Genomic DNA, 20,333 nt, shown 5'->3' with positions numbered 1-20,333 from the left:
GTCCATTACTCTAAGAGCGATCGCAATCCTCAACACGGACTAACTATCTCGAGATGCAGCTCACTGGAGTCTGTGCTACCCATTGGCCTAATATTCATCACAACGCCCAAAGCACAGCCGAGGCGTTGTGTCTACAATGTACGCCGCGCCGAGGTTTGTTCAGTGCCCGTTGGTCGCGACGGCGATCGTGACCACTCACTTGTCATTCTTGATGTGCTCGTAGAGACGGCGAAACTGCCGCAGCTGAGCTCCCAGCACGCCGAGCACGAGGCAGCCTCCGAGCAGGCACGGGTACACGCGCCGCTCCGCCAGCGTCTGTGTCTCGGCTGACAGGCCTGCAGGGGGCGCGCGGCAGGGGAGGTGGGGCAGCCGAGGCGGGGCAGGGGAGGTGGGGCGCAAACATCAACGATGCCATGGGGTTAAACGATGGCAAGGAAGAGCAAGACTTACACGGAGAGTGGGCAGACGTAATCGGCTTGCAGAATCACTCGCAAATGAGCCCCACAGGCTCCACATGTAGCCACTAGGCACGTGATGAATTGATAAAAAAATGATCCTTACGCCTGAAATACATCCAATCATGTGCTATAGAAACTGATCACTTTCATTTCATGCGCGTTCTATGCAACCGTTTCCTTTGATAGACACTTGGAACGGGGCAGAACGCGAGAGATCGGAACAAGATGGAACGAGTGGGAACAGAAGAGGAGATAGGCAGTGCAAAGAGGCGTTACAATTTCAAAGACAGTAAAGACAAGCCAGACAGGACAGAAAGCCACACAGTACGTATGAGCCTGTAACCATGAGAAAGACGATACAAACAAGACAAATAAAGCATCCATCCTCGAATTGACTCGTGACTGAATCGTGACCAATTCATTGCATTGCATTGGCGGTGAATCGAGACGTTCCCCTCCCCGCATGACGACGCGAGAGCCCGGCCGCCACGCCCTCACCGAGCAGTGGCACGAGCCCAAAGGAGACGGCGTAGGGCACGCAGAGCGCGAGCAGCAGGGCGGCCGTCACGGGGCCCGTCAGCTCCAGCAGCAGCACGCGCATGTCCAGGTTGCGCAGGCCGTTGGCGTACACCTGCGCGGGGCCCACGCACGCACGCAGGGGGGCGGCAGGTGCGCACACGGGGCGGTCAGCGCCTCCCCCTCGAGGTGGCGGGCGCAGTCAACAGGAAGCCGCCGGGCAACAACAGGGACTGGCGCGCTCGACAACGCAGCAGCAGCAGACTGCTGCGGTGCGGTGGGCGAGATCACTCGCCCAACTAGTCACCCACCCACTCATTACACACAGCAGCATACTGCTGCGGTGCGGTGGGCGAGATCACTCGCGCAACTAGTCACTCACTTGAAGAGTCACCCACTAGCTCACTCGCCCAACCACTCACTCGTGACACACAGCAGCATACTGCCACAGTGCAATGGCTAGTTCACCTAACAAGGCTTATGTGGAGATTTATAGCGGCCAACTATTCTCAACGCATGTTGATGATAAATTTAGAGGAAAAATCCGGAGGAACCGGAGAAAAGCCCACGCAACCACGGACAGAGAACATGAAAAACTCCAAATATGCAGGTGTCAGGCTATGGATCGAACCCACGACCTCCTGTATACGAGGTAAGGTAGTTCACATCTCACTGCCGTGGCACCCCTGGAATGATTGCAAATTCACTGTGTAACAAAAAAATAGTTTTTTTGTTCCTGGGTAGTAAGTGTTATTTCCTAATTGTTTATGTCTCAAAAGTACAGAAAGTGGCTATTATTCCCCACAAACTTGGCTTTTGTGATCAGGACAATAATATTTTGAAATTGATCTATTTTCAATGAAAAAACGTGGTGTGCATTTGTGTCATTCCTTCACGTAAAGTCCTGGTCACAAAAGCAAAGTTTGTGGGGAATAATATCCATTTTATATACTTTTGAGCCATAAGCAATTAGAAAATAACACTTACTACCCAGGAACAAAAATCGTGTTACATAGTGAAATCATTCATAATTGTCAATCATTCCAGACAAGATGACTCCACACACTTTAGGCAGACAAGGCAATCGCGCGGTACTTGGTGAAAAGCGCGAAACGGACGCTGAACGAAGGTGCCATTACCTGCTCTATCGCAGCCTTGAGCCGCCACTGGGGGCCCATGAGTGTGATGGCGGCGACGATCTTCGTGTGCAGCACTCCGAGCGCCCAGTCCTGCGCAAAACACAAAGCATCGTCCATAAGAGGCGTTTGTGTTAGATCGCGTAAATATGAACGTGTCGTCAAACCTGCCGCCACCACCCGACACGGCCAATTAGTAAGGGTTGTCACGTAAACAGAACAGAAGTCGTCCTTCCCGCTCTTCTAGAGCCGCGAGTGATTGCGGTGCGGACGCGAGTCGAACTGGAACGTGACAACGCGCTCGCGCGTGCGACCGTCTCACGAGGGCCAAGGGGCACGTGCCTGCAGGGGAAAGAAGAGCGGCGTCTGGTGCAGTGGCACGCGGAGGGGCACCACGACCACCAGCTCAAAGAGCAGCCCGACCAGCAGGGGCACGACGCCCGCCAGCAGGAACGCCGCCAGCAGGGTCTTCAGCACCTGCCACAGCCGCCGCCCGCACGCGGTCAACGTCATGTGAGCGGAATCCAGCGTCATCAGCTCTAACGCCAGCACCAGCTGTAATGCTAGCACCAGCTGTAATGCTAGCACCAATGTCAACACCAGTGTCACCAGCTGTAACGCCAGCACCAGCTGTAACGCTAGCACCGGTGTCAACACCAGTGTCACCAGCGTCACCAGCTGTAACGCCAGCACCAATGTCAACGCCAGCACCACCAGCTGTAACTCCAGCACCGGTGTCAACACCAGCACCTGCGTCACCAGCTGTAACGCCAGCACCAATGTCAACACCAGCACCAATGTCAACACCAGCTGTAACGCCAGCACCAATGTCAACACCAGCACCAACGTCACCAAGTGCAACACCAGCGCCAATGTCAGCATCAATGGCAGATTCAGCATCGACCTCGTCTTCCAGTCGGCATTTCTTTACACGTTGTAAAATGATTGATCTCCAGCAACGCGGTAACAGAGGGGGTCCTCGCCACAAATCCGCTCGCGTGATGTCACGGCGCCTCCCCCCCCCCACCACCCGCGCGAGGCCGCTCACCATGAGCGTGCGCTCCTTGAGCCGCTGCAGCAGCACGCGCCGGCCTTGCGGGGCCCACGATGCCAGCACGGTGGCGGCGCGCGCCGCCAGCCAGCACGCGTACAGCCCGCACGCTGCCGTGTACAGCTCGTGCAGCTTCAGCCCGCCCGCCCACATGCTCATGATGTAACGGCCTGCCAACACTGCAGCACGCGCACGGGACACACATGGGACACACAGAAGCAACAGTGACGGATGGAGCAAATGCTGTTAAGCGAGCGCCTACGAAGGCCGGCACGGCTTGCGAGGGCCTAGTGTGGCTCTAACACCACCAGAGACCGCATTTGCCTCTCAGTGCCCACCACGCCAGGTTACCCATATTCTGTGGTGTCAACCCAGCGAAGGACCAAGATGGGTGGGTACTATAGGTGGTACTGGCATTATGCATGTCTAGCAAATCTTACCTGGGATTGTTGAGATCGTGGCCGCAGTGCAATTAACCACATTGGCAATGCTAATACGACACGCACGTGAACGAGTGACCGAGTGCGCACGCGACACCACAATCGTAAAATTACGCGCTTGTGTTAAATTCAACACATGTCCTACACATGGCTGTGAATCTTGGACACTCTTCACCAAGTGATTAGAAGAGAACAGGCTTCTGAGATGCTGTGAATTCCATACGTTCCCATCGTACAAATGGAGCAATTCACGTATGTTGAACTTCCTTTGCACCGTACGTAGCCAATCGTGCTGATTGGAGGTGCGTGGAAAGGACAACAAACTAAACACAAAAAGCACTTCTATGGAAATTACTTTTCAATCTAGAGGGGACTAAAAGATGAAGGAAAATGTTGTCAAGTTCAAGTCCAAGTCAATTTAAATTTCGTTCACACACGTGGTGCTTTTCTGGCACAAATCCCCTCCCCGTCTCACCGGGCACGACGAGGCACGTGAGGCTGGAGGACAGCAGCGTCAGGCAGATGCAGCCAATGAGCAGGAAGATCTGCAGAGCAACACGGCACAAAAGTACTTGTGATACATTCTGCGTCTTCATTATGGACACATTTTGCCGTCCTTCCCCCGCACCTCCGATTAGCACGGTTGGCTACATACGGTGCGAAATCAGTGCAACAGACATACGTACACTGGGGCTATGCACTTCTAAATCTCGATTGGAAACAAAAATTTTTAGAACTGCTTTTTGCGTTTAGTTTGTCTTTCCCCGCACCTCCGATTAGCACGGTTGGCCACGCACGGTGCGAAAGAAGTTCAACATACGTACATACACGCACATTTGAGGTTCTGCCGACTGCCATCATCGAGCTCATCACAGTAAAACACAGTTGAAAGTTGTAGCCCTCTTGCATTGTACATGTAGAGCCCTTTGTTAATCCACCGCTGGATGAGGGCTTCCATGCAGGTTCGTGTTCGGGTTAGGCAGGAGGTCATGTGTTCGATTCTGACCCTGACACCTGTGTATTTGGAGGGTGTGAGTCTCTCTCCCCGTGGGCACGTGGACTTTTCTCCGGGTTCTCCGGTTTTTCCCTCCACATTTAGAATTAACATCACGCGTTTAGAGCATTCGGCTGCAATACATTTCCACGCGACGATAGGCCACTTCGTTGAGCTATAATTTGTGATAGCCAGGTCGCTTCTGAAAAAGAGCTACATAGCTCAGTGGGCATTACCTGGTAAAATACAAATAGTTTAGTTTTAAGTTTAACAATGTTTTCTCTACTCCTCTTTTGAATGAGCGGTTGCACGATTGATTGGGCGAGTGAGCGAGTGAGCGGTTGCGAGAATTATTGGCTGGGCGAGCGAGTGGCCAGATCGCCTCTGAAAGAATAATCGCGGGGTGGGCATTAACCTCTAAAATAAAATAGCTTAGTTTAATGAGCCAGTTCATTTCAGGCCAGGGGCTTGCGGATTAACGAGAGTGTCCCCGTGCAGTGACCCCGCTGCCGGTCCACCGCAGGGTTACAACCAGCGCAGCGCTGTCACAAGCGCAGAGCAGCGGCAAACGCACACGCAGGGGGAAGTGCAGGGGCCGCGTGTACGGCTGGAACTCGGTCGGGCCGCCCTGCTGCAGCATGGCCTGGTGCGCCGCGTGCAGCCCCTCCACTATGGGGACGGCGATCCCATTGCGCCCGGCAGCAAGGAGGGGCGGCAGCAGCTCCTCCTCCTCCGCCACCTCCTCCTCGTCGTCGTCTTCATCGTCGTCGTCATCGTCGTCCTCCTCCTCCCCGTCGTCATCGTCCTCCTCCTCCTCCTCGCGCGCGTTCTCGGCGTTGTTTTCGTTCTCCTCGTCCTGGTCTCCCAGGAGGTAGGAGTGAAGGTCCCTGTGGGTATTGGAGGCAAGCGGAGTCAATTTGCTTTTATTTCAACTCGACGCGAGCCCGGTACGTAGCACCGATCACAGAAGCACAAGGGGGAGGAGGGCGGGGGCATAAATCTCGCAAGCAAAAGCCCGAGATCGACACAGCCGGGCTTGTTGAAGAGGGGCGGATTGGGCTCCCTCCCCTACCCAGGTGGGGAGCCCCTAGCAGAGAAGCGAAAGTTTATATGGGGGGGGGAAGGTAAGGGAGAAGATAATGAACATAAAAGGGAAGAAGGGGGCGAATTAACACATTTAATTTGAACGCCACGTGACAAACACTCCTTTGCAGCTCTGTGTGCGCTGTGCACTACGGTGTGTGCTGTGCAGTGCGCAATGTGTGTGCTCTGTATACTGCGTGTACTCTGTACCATGTGTGTTGTGCAGTGCAATGTGTGTGCTGTGTGTACTGAGTGCGTTCTGTGTACCGTGTGTGCTGTGCAGTGCGCTGTGTGTGCTGTGTGTACTGCGTGCACTCTGTGTGTGCCGTGTGCAGTGCAACGTGTGTGTTGTGTGCTGTGCAGTGCAATGTGTGCTGCGTGTAATGTGTGTGCTCTGTACCGTGTGTGCTGGGCAGTGCAATGTGTGCTGCGTGTAATGTGTGTGCTCTGTACCGTGTGTGCTGGGCAGTGCAATGTGTGTGCTGTGTGTACTGAGTGCGTGCTGTGTGCCGTGTACACTCACAGCAAGTATGCGGCGGTGCGCGTCCACGCTCGGAGAAGCCCCTTGAGCCAGTGCCGCGTGTGGCCCTGCTCCAGCAGCGCCGGCAGCACCACCTGCAGCAGCAGTAGCTCCAGCGACAGCTCGCTCACAGGGGCGTCACTGCACATGCACGCACACGCACGCACGTGAACCACATACACACGTATAAATACACGGGCACAACAACCGCCATTCACCACTAAGTGGTGGCGACGTCACCGCGGCGCTTGTGCCATGCTAGGTGCACTTTGAGGCCACGTGAAGTGTCGAAGGCTCGCTGGCAGGTCACTGAACAGACCCAGGTGCCATGGGTTGACCGACTGAGATGACTTGAAGATGCACCACCTGTGCTCCCCACTGTGCCAATTTCTGCGTTTTAGCCGCCCGGCGTTGTAAGCGTCACTCCTCTGCCCTCCGTTGTTGCGACTGCCTCACACGAGCACACACAAACATGCACACACAGTAACCACAACTTTACACAAACCACAAACAAACACACACACGAGCAAATACAACAAACTAATCTGGAAGGTGGCTATGAGGATTTGATGAAGCGGCTGCTTTATACGAGACTAACTCTTGTCTGCATTTCACAACGACTCGCTTTGTCATCTTCAGTCTTTCCCTCGCACCGTCGCGGCACCCATCAAATTAACTTGTCACGCACGTATGTAGGTTGAACTTCTTTCGCACCGTACATAGCCAAAACCGTGCCAATCGGAGGTGCGGTTTACGCGTACTTCCCCGGCGTTACCTGTACAGGGTGACGTTGTAGGGCAGGAAGCTCGGCAGGGTCCCCTTTATGATGCGGATGGGCAGCCACAGCATGAGCACGACGATGGAGCCGAACACAACCTAAGTGTGGGAGCAGCACACGAGAGAGAGAGAGAGACACACATACACACGAGCTGACACGTGCGGTCCCGTGACAATCCCGCGGCAAGTCGCGCCGTCGTGATCCCACAACTCCTGTGCGGCCGCCGCTGCACCCTGGCGTTCGCATAACGCCATCTCGGTTTTGTAGCGAGCGAGTGAGTGCGCAGGTGTTGCAACTGCATCGGGGTTCACGATGAAGTAAGCGGTGGGGGGGGGGGAGGATGGAATAAAAACTATAAACTATTTTTCTTTGACCACGTAAGGCCCACTGAGCAACATAGCTCTTTTTCAGAAGCGACCTGGCCACAAATTAGTGGCTTATCACGTGGAAATATACAGCAGCCAAATACTCTTAAACGCACATTGAGAAAAATGAATGCGACCACGGGGAGAGGGACATGCAGACTTCAAATATACAGCAGGCGTCAGGGTCGGAATCGAACAAACGACCTGCTGAATACGAGGCGAGGAAGTAGTTAACATCGCACCACCGGGGCGCCCTCATTAGGCAGGTGGCCCCATTTGATTTTGTTGCACCAGGGCCAGAGCCAACCACGCTACGCCACCGCGCTGCCGACGCAGGTGCCACTGACCGTGGACAGCAGGAAGCGGCGAGCGTGCCGGAAGAGCGGCAGGTGGATCATCTCCTGCACGGGATTGAAGTCCGGGTCGTTGATGTTGCGCAGGAACCACAGCACGCCCGGCCGCAGCACCTGCGAGAGGCGGGCGGCGAGAGGGACGCAACGACGGAGGGGGGGGGGTCACAGGGCGCAGCCGACTTGGTGACGTCACGAGGTCCACCGAACGACCGTCCACCGCATCCGCACTGTCGCCACGGGACACCTTCCCCGCTTCAGCGTCCAAAACTGACCAACTGTGGTGAAATATGGTCAAACAACCCCCACAACCAACACGGCGTGGCGAGGCCTTCACCTAGCAGTGGATTGACAGAGGAGTGAAATTTGACAAAATTGAGATCAAACATTTCACAAACTGGTGCAAACATTCCTCCACGTGCCGCTATGGTCCCAACACAGCCGTCGCTCATCCCCCATCCCACCACACCTCCGATTAGCATGGTTGGCCACGTACGGCGCAAAATAGGTTCAACATACATACATAAAATACTGTGGCAGGGCCCTCCCTTCCCTCTAAACTCACGAGTCCCCCGCAACCGCCTCCTCCCCGCACCTCTCGCAGCAGCAAGACGAACGAGGCGAAGTAGAAGACGTAGACCATGCCGACGAGCCAGTGCAGGAACATCGTGGTTCCGGGCGCAGACTGGAAGCTGGCCTCGCGATCCTTCATGGTGGCGTCGAACATCTCCTGAAAAGGCGCACAGTGGCGGGAGATCGGAATCAGAATCTTTATTTAAGACTGCAGGAGGAATCCGATGAGCTATGAAGCTATTTTCAAACGATGTCCAGTGTGGGGCGAGTCAGTAAGCTACAGCGGCAAACAATACAAAAACACACGATAGAAGTGAAAAATATAGAAAATTAGTAGCAAGTCACGAAGTATAAATAAGTAATAAATACTTCAATATAAGTCCGATTTATCAAGATTTGGCAATGAAGCAAAACCAGCAAAATAGTTCCAGACCACACCAAGATAACACACAGCAGGAGTCCCTCAATAAAATGGCACATTAACACTGAACTATCGACACACAGGTATTGATCAGATGCAGTCACAAGGCTGACAGCATTGTACACGCGATGCGATGAGCACATGGTAAAGCCGTGCTGGCAGAGCCCGAGCACGGCCCGGACGCGCAAGTGGAAACGAGGCATGAGAGAGCGTGGTCCGACTCTGGGACAAAGTTGTGGCGTCACAGGGTTAGAGCACCGTGATGTCACACACAGATGACCGACAGAGTTAAAATTTAAAGTATGATGTTTCCAGGTCAAAGATATTCCAGACTTCGTGCCTGATTAGTGCACCTACAATGCTTGCAGTGCCAGATATTGTTGGCAAGACATCTCGAAGTGTCAGGCCTCAGGCCTTGGGAACCCCTGCTCCAACACCTCATTTACACGGCACGCCAACTGAGTGTTTCTAAAACTTTAGTGGCGACTGTATCCCTTGAATTGTTTCAACCGAGTACCCCCATGCCTGACCCAACATGGTTCTGAGAAATAATAGTATGACTAATCAACATCAATATTGCAACCAATTGTCCATTTTGTGAGGTATCCTAACTTGCTAAGTAACTGCAAGCGAATAAAAAATTTTCGACGGCCACTCGCGTGCGTGACGTAATGTGTTCGTGCTCGCTGGTTACTCTTGGTAACCGCATTGTTTATAATCAATTTGTCAGACCCGTACCCCTAGACCAGGGGTCGGCAACCAAAATAACAAGAAGAGCCATTTCTTTCCAATTCGGTACAAAATTCAGTATTTCAAGAGCCGCAATGCATCTATGTACATACTGTACATACGTACATATCGTCAAGAAGCAGCCCGTAAAGAGCCGCATGCGGCTCCGGAGCCGTAGGTTGCCGACCCCTGCCCTAGACCAAGCTTGTAATACCCTGAGATCTCCACTTGCACATCTGAGCCGAGCCAGCAAGGGGCCAGCCAGGCATGGATAGTTTTCCGACGGCATATTACCGAGCAGAGCTGAAACCGAGCCGTGCTCCGCTGGCTTTTCAATCTCGCTGTGGAGTCAAGACAAGGTGGCTATGAGATGTTAACTACCTCGTCTGGTATGCAGGAGGTCGTGGGTTCGATCCCAACCCTGACGCCTGTATATTTTGACTTTGCGTGTCTCTCTCTCTCTGTGGGTATGTGAATTTTTTTTCCGAGTACAGTATTCCGTTTTTTTCCTCCACATTTAGAATCATCATGTGTTTTAGAGAATTTGGCTAATGCTGTAACTTTCCACGTGATAAGCCACGTCGCTGAGCTATCATTTGTGGTCAGGTAGCTTCTGAAAAAGAGCTATACAGCTCAGTGGGCCTTACCTCGTAAAAAAAACGTAGTTTCTAGTTAAGTTTAAGCCGTGCTAGAGTCGGGGCTAATGGTGTGTTCAATGCGTGTGACGTGAGTCAATACGACCGCCCCTCCTGACCTCACCTTAATCCCTGCCCAGTGAAGGATTCATAAGTTTCTCATCAATTACAGAATTGCTCTTCTGGGGTCGGACGCGAGGTTAGCGTGTGGGAAGGGGTAGGCGTTTCGAGATGGGAGGCAGGGGGTAGGAGTGTGAAGTGTGGAGGTGGGAGTGTGGTGGTGATCAGAATGGGATCAGGTCACGTGGCCTCGTACCAAAGAGCAGATGTCAAGCCACCATCCGCAAACGAGAGGGAACGCTCCAATCTCCATCACCACCAGAAGAGACACCTGCAGTGTCAACAAACAAAAAGGGCCCATCTATAGATTCGACATTCATATCACCAGACATCCACCGTGTTCACAAAGGGGCAGCAAGAAGGATCCGATTGGCCCAATGCAATTTGGGACAATTCGTAGAGTCGTGGAGGGAGCGAATCGTCGTTGTGCGCTCGTGCGTGCGCTGGCGCTGCCACCTTCACGACGATGTAGCAGACGCCGAGCAGTCGGCGCGAGCGCTGGAACCGCACGAGCGACGCCAGGCCCTGGAGGCGCCGTCAGGGAAAAGGGGCGAAGTGAGGGAGCGGGTGGGCGAACGAGCGGGGCGGGCATGCACGGGCAAAAGGTGCGTCGGTGTCAGGAACCAGTGGTGCAACTAGCGAGCGTGCAGGTGGCGCAACTGCACCACGCTTCACGAGCCGGAAGGCCCTCAAAAGTGATTTCCTGCTCAAAACGAGCATCGAGGCAGTGCTCATCTCTTGGTGACAGCCCTGAGCCGGCAATTGGAATTCCACATTCCTATGGTGATGGTGGGGTCTATCTTGAGGACTAATAATATTGATTGTAGATTTGAAGCTTTCGTGACTGCAAGGATTCATATTCTTAGGTTTTTTCGGTAAAGTCACGTAGGTAAAAAATTAAAATTAATAAAAGTAAAATAAAAAATAAAATAAATATCACGACGTTTCGGAGGCAACACAAGCTTCCGTCCTGAAGTCTTGAAGACGGAAGCTTGTGTTGCCTCCGAAACGTCGTGATATTTATATTATTTTACTTTTATTAATTTAAATTTTTTACCTACGTGACTTTACCGAAAAAACCTAAGAATAACTAATATTGACTTCCCCACACAGTTGGTTCCCATTTTATAGTCTCTGGAGGGCACGAGAGGCCGAGTGAACCACCAATGTAGGATTTGAAGTCGCAACCTTCCAACCGCGTGCCGCTCGGCTCGACCGATGAGCCGTCTGGCTGGGATCTAAGTGTCAGGCTATGACGAGAGGGGGTGGGGGTCATTGGATAAGGACCCCCCCGCCCCCCTCTAATTTCTTGCACCAGGGCCCATACAAATCATGCTACATCACTGTAAGGAACGCTTGCTTTATGGCAGTGTTCTTCGCTCATGTTCAGAGGGGGGGGGCACTTTCGCCGATAAGACATCAGTCAGTGTGAGGGCCGCCACATATTTGAAACCATTGGGCGTTTGACAGCAGCTCGATAATAATGGGGGATGTTTTCACCATTTGTGTATTGTTGGGGGCTGCACGTTAGGGGGCGCACTAAAGGCCACCCAGGGGCTGCCTGTTGTCTGCGGGCTTTGCAATGAAGAACACTGCCTTATGGGGACACAACATGTAATACAAATCTAGAGTTGTTACCAAAGCTGGTTAATGAGCCAGTATCCTTTGCGCGTAAAGTGAAGACCACAGCTTTAACCAAGGACGCCCAAGTTTGACAACAGAAAAAGGTTATTGGTACCGTGCTAATGAAAACCTAAAGACGACACACACAAACGACGCAGACATTGACAAAGACACGGCACTTGCTGCTACGAGAGAGCCAGCGGCGGCTGAGCGAGGATACGTGGCAGAGAATGAGGGTGAACGCCAGCAGCACGTAGCCCACGATGGTGGTGATGAGGCCCTCAAAGTGCGACGCCTCCACCTGCCGGCAAAGCACATTTCCGTCGTGCCAATCAGACCAGGGTTCCTTTTGTCCGGAGTGATGCACAAGCAAACGCACCCTTGGGCTGTGCATTTCTGGCTGTCTAACATGAGTTGTGCCACGGTGCAAAGATGTTAACCACCTCGCCTGGTATACCGGAGGTCGTGGGTTCGATCCCGACCCTGACGCCTGCTGTATATTTGGAGTTTGCGTGTTCTCCCCGTGGTCGTGTGGTTTTTTCTCCGGGTCCTCCGGTTTTGCCCCTCCACATTTAGAATCAACATCACGTGTTTAGAGTATTTGGCTGCTATAAATGTCGACACGATAAGCCACTTCGTTGAGCTATCATTTTAAGCCAGGTCCCTTCTGAAAAAGAGCTAAAAAGCTCAGTGGGCATTACTGGGTAAATAAAATAAAATAAAGTTAAGTTGTCAGTTTAGTTTTAAGCACTGATAGTAAGAAAACAGCCTTACAAGTTGTGCGGCAGCCACGGCCTGCTCTAGTGACGTCACTACACTGATGCATTCAATTTAGGCCTCTAATTCACCGCCCGTCCCCCCAAAAGGTTGCAATTGTCATTTCTTAGAGTGGTGACTCAATATAAAGAACCGATTCTTGCCTTGATTTTACGTCTCATTTGTATTGGTGTTTTCTGCCTCATAATTACTGTCTTAATTATTCAATCGGCCAAAATATAACATTTGCAAAAATGGTGCATAAACAGCAAAAAAAACATACATATGTTTGCCATCACAATTCTAAGCATATATGTATTGTGAATGTAGGAATCGATTGTAATGACCGAATCATTACATGCCTGATCACAACGCCCAATTCACCATCTCGGATGGGTTTATTTTAAAAGTTTACAGAGAAATGAATGAATGTTAATGAACACTGAGGTGACTTACAAAGTCTTTAAATCCCAGGCCGATGACGGAGAAATGGCCAATGTGGTAAGGACAGAATGCTGTTAACAACAACCAAAGCACACATTAGATTTCGTTCATATACACACATATACGACACTTACATTAATGTATATGCCAACAAAATTCAATGCCAAGCATCTTCTCAAACAAGTGTAGGGCGACGCTAATCACCATTACATAACAAACCGGTGGTGGAAAATCCACGTTACTATGGTAGGGTGCAATGTATCCGTAAGACATCCCTGCAGCTTTGCCAAAAAGCTGGTACTGTACATATGTGGAACTTCTTTCGGATTTCATCAAAGTAGAAAGATGTTGAGCTGAGTCAACTCTCGACCTGGATTAGAACTTTTAACTTTACGATTGAAAGTTTGGTGTTTTAACCACAAATCACCACTTCCACAAGACTGCATAAATAAAGTATTTACATTTACACTGGTACACACTATCATCGTTTATTTTATGAATTAAACAAAACTTTGCCATTTAGGCTTACTGTATTTTGGGGAAAATAGTTAATACTCATACAAATGGTCGTTGCCTTTTAATTGCATCTTTGTCAGTTATATTGTGATAACTTCATTTTAAAATTCACATATTTTAAACATCTATGTAAATTTCGGATAGCACGGTCGGCAAACACATTTCTACAGGGAACCTGTTCGCAAGCGCTGCACTCACCGAAGACCAGAATAAACAGAGTGTTGAGCGACACCACCCAAAACACGTGCTCCTGCGAATACAAAGAGAGGAACAAGGTTCAAGTTGACAGGGCCTGTGAATTAAAACCTGACGAAGCTGAACCACCACTCAAAGCACGGGTGAGAGCCCAGGGGGAGAGTCACTGCTGTTTGGTCACCGACACAGGAGAGGATGAACTTTGTGTTTATAATGACGTGGTGGGAATCTTTCCCAACATGAGGACGAGCGAGTCGGTCTTACCAGGAATATGAGTGACCCATCAAGCCCCAGAATCTGCAGATAAAAGCAAACAAACAAACGAGTCACAGCGATTTCCTGCTCAAATGAGCATTGAGACGATGCTCGTTTCCTGTGCAAGACCCTGGTGCAGTGTTGACAATTTCATATTCCTATGGCAAGGGTAAATCTACCCATGTGGCAACCACTCTTGACTTCCCCACAAAGTGCATACTAATTTTATCAACCACGGAGGGATAATGGGCCGAGTCAACCGGCCCTGGACCAGGATTTGAACTCACAAAATTTTGATTGAGATCTGCTCGCTCCACCGCTGAGCAAACTACAATAAAACACTCATCTCAAATTCCTTACACATGTATGTATGTTGAACTGAATAGGAGCAGCCTCGGGCCAATTCACTTGGAACGCACCCGGATCTTGTGGGATCTTTTAGGATCTTTTATGCTAAGCTGGGTTGAGTGGATACTCCTTGGATGTATGTACGCTGAATTCTTTCGCACCGTACGTAGTGAACCGTGCTAATCGGAGGTGCGGGGGGAGAACAACTAAACACAACAAGCAATTCTAAAGAGATGAGTTTGTCAATGTAGGTGATTTATAAGTGCATCTCTCCCAGTGGCTTCCTAATATCGGAAGGAAGAGTGTTCCATAATCAACGTTTTTGAGTTTAGATTGCGTTATTTATAAATGTGTCGTAACCCTCCACCACCCGACACGGCCAATCAGTAAAAAAGTGTCACGTTGACAAAAGACAAATAGTTCACTGCTTTAGCCCACCGGTGTGTTGAAGCGTGAAACCACAACATTTACAATTTGAGTACGACGTTTCGCTGGTAATTGCATCCAGCATCATCGTGGTTTCACGCTTCAACACACCGGTGGGCTAAAGCAGTGAACTATTTGTCTTTTGTCAACGTGACACTTTTTTACTGATTGGCCGTGTCGGGTGGTGGAGGGTTATGACACATTTATAAATAACGCGATCTAAACCCAAAAACGTTGATTATGAATAATATTGGTCGCGAAAGCCTACGTTTTAAAGATTGTTCCAGACGGCCACAGAAGTGTGCATCTGAAAGCACGCGATGCAGTGACTTGTCTTTGTTTGATGGTTAGCCAAAAGCCGCTGTGAGGATGACCGGAGTTTGCGTGATGGCTTATGCTCCTCGACGTCATCAGCAATGATTCAGCCGACTTAATATCACGTCATCTTAGTCACGATTCACATGATCACCTGGCGTAGCACTTTTTTGCAAGGAATTTCAAACTCCAAAACCCAATGACAAGACAGCACTCGTCTCCATCAGTGGCCCCGAGCCAGCAGCGGAATTTACACATTCCTATGACTAATCTATCAAAAGGATGGCCACAGATGATTTTTCATAAAATTTGTACTTATTTTAATCACGCGGATACATGTTTCAATATTCCATATTTAAGCGAGTGGTAACAGAGTGACATTCACTCTCTCAAAAAGGACACGTGGTGGTTTTACTTGATGCAGGGACCGTTACTCATTTGTTATTTTAACAGATCTAATTTCTTGCGAATTTTCACTTGTGGGATCTTACTGGCTGCTGAATTAATTAATGCCTTCATTCATTCATCTGAAGCAGTTGAAACAAGTTTATTAACCCCCCCCCCCCCAACCGACAACGCCGTCCGCCCAGCAGTAATAATCGGTACACCTCGGTAGTTTAATGGCAGGTCCCATGTGGAAGGCGAAAGTGTGGGTACACCCACCTCTAGCCAGCAACGACAAAGAATTCAAAATATCCTCTCTCTAGAGAACTGCACCTTACCCGTTCCCAGGTCAGCTCTTCGGCCGCTCGATCCCACTCCAGGGCGTTCCAGTTCATGTCTTCTGTGCAGCACACAAGGAAAATCCAATGGCGACATGACCATCACTGACGCGCATACTCGGTGCCGTCACCTTCCCAGGTCAACAACGAGCTCAAAGGTCACCCAAAAATTGGGAAGGTGGCCACCCACCCTGCGCATCGTTATTGGCGTTGTCGCCCGCTTGCTCTTCCTCCTCATCCCCTTCGTCCACGTTGTCCTCGTCCTCCTCGTCCTCGGCATCGGCCGGCAGAGCCTGGGCGACCCGGGCCTCGTCCGGAGGCTCGGGGTCGAGCTGGCGAGAGAGGACAGCGTGAGTGACGGCACTCGCGGGGCGTGGAAGGCGAGCGCGCCGTGCCCGTCGTGGCTCTCGCACCGATTGGGTGGGCACATCTTAATTCATCGATCACGACTGGAATTGTGCCATTGGTTATTAATCGTTTGCCACGGTGGCGAGATGTTAACGACCTCGCCTGGTATGCAGCAGGTCGTGGGTTCAATCCCAACCCCGAAGCCTGTATATTTGGAGTGTGCGCATGTTCTCCCCGTGGTCGTGTGGATTTTTCTCCGGGTCCACAGGCTTTTCCCTCCACATTTAACATCAACGTGCGTGTAGAGTGTTTGGCTGCTATACATTTCCACGTGATTAGCCACTTCGTTGAGCTATCATTTGTGGCCAGGTCGCTTCTCTACAAAAAGAGCTATATATCTCAATGGGCCTTACCTGGTAAAATAAAGTTTTAGTTTTTATATTTTTCATTACAATTATAATTGCAATAATAATGTGTTCGACCACCACAATGCAAGTGGTTACAACGCCTCTCTTCCTGTTTTTTCCCCTCGCACTGCCCCACTTTGGAATTCCCTCCCATCGCCTTTCCCCCCCCCCCCAAAGCTCTTCCAATAAACTTGCTCAATTCAAGAATCGTGTGTGAACTGTTATCCATCACAACTTTGACCATGCTTTTCTTGCTGGCTGCTTAACATGTTGGGTCTCTTTGGGCCTGTGCTCAGCAACAGAGTTAAACACTAAAATTTATCATTCTGTGTCCAATGTTGCTGCAGATCTAATTATCATTGGCCCTGGGTGCTGCGGGCGACGGCTAGCGCACTCAACCTGTTGTCCGTCAGGCTGCTGCGGCTGCTGCGGCTGCTGCTGCGGGTGCTGCGCGGCACGGGCGGCGAGGTGGTTCTGCTCGAGCCAGGGAGGCGCGCCACCGTGCATTATCTGCTCACGCAGCCACACGAGGCTGATGAAGGCGCAGAGCGTGCACGTGACCACCAGGCAGCCCTGCAGACAGTCCACCAGGATGTTCTCCCTGCAGGGGCGGGAAAACATCGGTGAACGACGGGAAGGGGGGGGGGAAGGTATTGCAAAAGAGGCAATTACGTTTCACGTGTCTCAACGGGATTATTTCATCTCCCGGGTAAATAAATTGAGTCACAGAATGACCGCCGGAAGAGGACTTCACAAAACGCCTTCCGGAGTTGAGTAAGTTTGTGCCTCTTGTCCACACAAGGTGGCACACGTGATAAAATGCACTGCAAAGTGTGTTTTTTCCATGGCAACCAGGTGGCAATTTGCCTACGTGGTCATTGTTTTGCGAATGGTGATGAAGTGATGAACCACGGCTACACTCACGTTGACAACATGTCCATGGGAAGGGTGAGCAGTGAGCTCACGCAGCCCGTGAAGAGGCACTTGTATATCCGACCTGCAGACACACCGAGACAAAGATCCCCCGTGTAGCCTTAATGGAATGTGGGGCAAGTGCTGTTAGCGAGCAGCTATGAAGGCCGGCACGGCACACGAGGGGGAGGGTGGCCAGCACCACGCCCGGCCGCATGTCTCCCCAATGGCGATGTTTACACACCACACCAGGTATTAATTTGAGGCTGAGTCGACCTATGGGAGGTCCAGGACCAGTTCAGATAATAGTCACTGGTGTTGGCTGTGAGCGGAAATCAAACTCGCGTCGCCGGGCTTGTAGTGCAGCGCGATAACCGCTACACGACCACTCCTGACAGAGACAAAGACACACACATACACATGTAGCATGAAGATTATTCCAGGAGGTTTGCACAGGAGATGTTTTGAAGACTGCTTGTGTAGTATCGTGTTGTATTGTGCATGTATTAGTGTGCACGTGGGAGGAAGCTGGATTGCACGTTTGCTGTGGAGCTAGTTTAGTAGCTTGTCATTGTTTTGCATTAAATTTCTCTCTTAAATCCCACTGCTATTGTCTTGTGTGTACGTACATTGAACTTCATTTGCACCACAAGTCGTCGAAGGTGCGGGGGAAGGATAAGGTCTATAAAACACTACACCAATGTTGGAGACCCTGTTGGTATTGACGGAACGCCCACCTAAGCCTGGATAGGGTTACTTTTTAAATCCTTTATATTAAGTTCACTTGCTTGCGCGCTTACGACCGTGCAAATCTTTCGGTCGTTTTTTAACCCACTTCTTGTGATCCAATCGAGCTGACATTTTGCACACAGACTCGTTGTGCGTGACAATTTATTTTCGTGAAATTTTTTTTCCAAAATTTTACACTTTTTAGGAAAAAAATAATTTTATTTAATTACCAATTGCTTAATGGTGCCAGGCAATCATCTGACCCATAGGTGGCAGCCATCTCAAGCCAGAAAACGAGAGGACTCTAGCCGCCACGCATATAAAGGATTTATAGTGAAAAACTTTGTTATTACGGGTTAATTTTTCCCTGTCCGTATTCTCATGTGGCTCTCACTCATTCCCCATTCATTTAAACCATTCATCATAATTTACTGTAATCAATTTCGCTTTCACCGATTTCACGCATCACAGGTTTGCCCCCATTGCGTCACTCTCATCTATTTCATACACCTAATCTCCACCATTACATTCATATGTACCATTGTTAATTCTGTGTAAAGCGCCTTACATAAGGCGCTATATAAATTATTATAAGATCAGGTTTGAACCTGGACAGTGCTTGGATGGGTGACCACCACACACCATGCATGGGGGCCCGCCATGCAAAACCAGATTGTCATAGGGCTGCAGGGTTGGGTGGTGGCAGCAGAGGGCGGTGTAGAAAATCCATTGTCGTACTGTGTGGTTCTATGCACCTATGTCTGTGCACCACACCCTCACCAATTTGCGCTAACCATTGAACAAAGACGCACGCTTTCAGATGCCTTCTGCGGCTGCTCTTCCTTCCGATATCAGGAAGCCACTGGGGCCATGCACTTTCAAATCTAGATCGAAAATGCATTCTTTACAACTGCTTATTGTGTTGGGTTTGTTGTCCATCCCCCCGCACCTCCGATTAGCACGGCTGGCTACGTACGGTGCAAAAGAAGTTCAACAAACGTACGTACTGGCCAGCGTGGTGAAGTATGTTCACATAACCCCACAACATGTATGGCCCACGTAGACTGTTGGGGCTTGTGTTGCATGCGAACACCTATGAAGGCTGGCATGGCGTACGAAGGGGTGGTGTGGTCGGCTCCACGCTTGGCTGTTTTTGCCTACCCAGCGCTGACCTGTGTGGTGAAGCATGTCTCATTAACCCCCATTACCTGCACGGCACGGGGAAGTCCCTCATCCAACTGTGGATTGACAAAAGGTGTGCACCTCTACACAGTTGTTGCGAGCGTTTGTTCTCGCAGTCGCTGCGTAGGCTTGTGCCGCGAGTTGTGCGACCGAGCATGGCGGCGCGTGCGTGCGTGCGTGCGTGCATGCGTGCGTTCGTACAGGCGGTGAGCGGCACGACCCCGAGCCACGCGAAGGCGACCAGCGTGTAGTGGAACCAGAACCGCAGCGCCGTGCCCACACTGGCCAGCAGGCCCGCCACCACGTCGCCGACTGGCAAGCGCGGCGGCATGTCCGGAGAGTAAACTGCACCAACGCGGGACACACGCAAAAACGTCTCGTAACGGGAACAATCTATTTGAATTCGATTCATTGATGCGTTGTCGTAAGGTGGATAATCACCCACGGACTAACGTGTGAAACGTATCGATTGTCCAGAGGCTCGCTTACTTGGCGTGAACGTGAAGCGGTGCTTGCACAGTTCGCAGTACTCCTTCCTGCTGTGCTTGAGCCATTGTAACAGGCTGCAACCACACGAAGACGGAGAAAGACAAAGATCACCCATGTAGCCTTGAACAAAATGATAGGTCAAGTGCTGTTAGCGACCACCTATGTAGGCCGGAACGGCGTATGAGGGGGTGGTGTGGCCTAAACTATGCCCGGATTTTTTTCGCCCCTGCTCAAATGCACACACTGCACCAGCTAAGCTTCGACTTAGGGGAGACCCAGGAATGGTTATTCGTCACCGATGTTGGCCGTGAGCGGGAACCGAACTCACGTCACGGTGTCAGTAGCGCAGTGCGTTAACCATTTCACTTCCCCTCCCCACACACAAACAATAAAGACAGAGATCGTCCCTTTAGCTTTGCAGATTGTTGTGTGCCGAGCGTGGAGACACAGAGGCACACATGAGCTCTCATGAGGTCGACATGGCTTTAATAACAACA

The 20,333-nt window shown here is 50.9% G+C and overlaps 1 protein-coding gene across 3 annotated transcripts in view; it reads right to left on the bottom strand.

The window, feature by feature from the left end:
- Positions 1–20,333, bottom strand: part of MARCHF6 (membrane associated ring-CH-type finger 6) — a 35,363-nt gene that overhangs the window by 7,367 nt on the left and 7,663 nt on the right. Inside the window, exons 3-26 of one of the 3 annotated variants that reach the window (XM_078617441.1) lie at positions 19,837–19,910; positions 19,549–19,692; positions 17,449–17,521; positions 16,924–17,125; positions 15,960–16,101; positions 15,770–15,828; positions 13,968–14,000; positions 13,707–13,758; positions 13,005–13,063; positions 12,013–12,093; positions 10,626–10,694; positions 10,366–10,440; positions 8,287–8,421; positions 7,689–7,808; positions 6,974–7,074; positions 6,565–6,645; positions 6,202–6,339; positions 5,170–5,482; positions 4,077–4,146; positions 3,159–3,340; positions 2,453–2,587; positions 2,114–2,203; positions 957–1,089; positions 200–335 (exon numbers count right to left, since the gene is read on the bottom strand). In XM_078617441.1, coding sequence (XP_078473567.1) covers positions 200–335; positions 957–1,089; positions 2,114–2,203; positions 2,453–2,587; positions 3,159–3,340; positions 4,077–4,146; positions 5,170–5,482; positions 6,202–6,339; positions 6,565–6,645; positions 6,974–7,074; positions 7,689–7,808; positions 8,287–8,421; positions 10,366–10,440; positions 10,626–10,694; positions 12,013–12,093; positions 13,005–13,063; positions 13,707–13,758; positions 13,968–14,000; positions 15,770–15,828; positions 15,960–16,101; positions 16,924–17,125; positions 17,449–17,521; positions 19,549–19,692; positions 19,837–19,910 — 2,697 coding nt within the window. Of the gene's footprint in view, positions 1–199; positions 336–956; positions 1,090–2,113; positions 2,204–2,452; positions 2,588–3,158; positions 3,341–4,076; positions 4,147–5,169; positions 5,483–6,201; positions 6,340–6,564; positions 6,646–6,973; positions 7,075–7,688; positions 7,809–8,286; positions 8,422–10,365; positions 10,441–10,625; positions 10,695–12,012; positions 12,094–13,004; positions 13,064–13,706; positions 13,759–13,967; positions 14,001–15,769; positions 15,832–15,959; positions 16,102–16,923; positions 17,126–17,448; positions 17,522–19,548; positions 19,693–19,836; positions 19,911–20,333 lie in introns of all 3 variants that reach the window. The other 2 variants (XM_078617440.1, XM_078617442.1) reach the window with 2 other exon arrangements.

The sequence above is a fragment of the Lampetra planeri genome, chromosome 54 (genome assembly GCF_965212315.1).
Source record: "Lampetra planeri chromosome 54, kcLamPlan1.2.h2, whole genome shotgun sequence".
NCBI lineage: Eukaryota > Metazoa > Chordata > Hyperoartia > Petromyzontiformes > Petromyzontidae > Lampetra > Lampetra planeri.
Note: the sequence above shows the minus strand (reverse complement) of the source record. Positions and strands in the feature narration are given on the sequence as shown.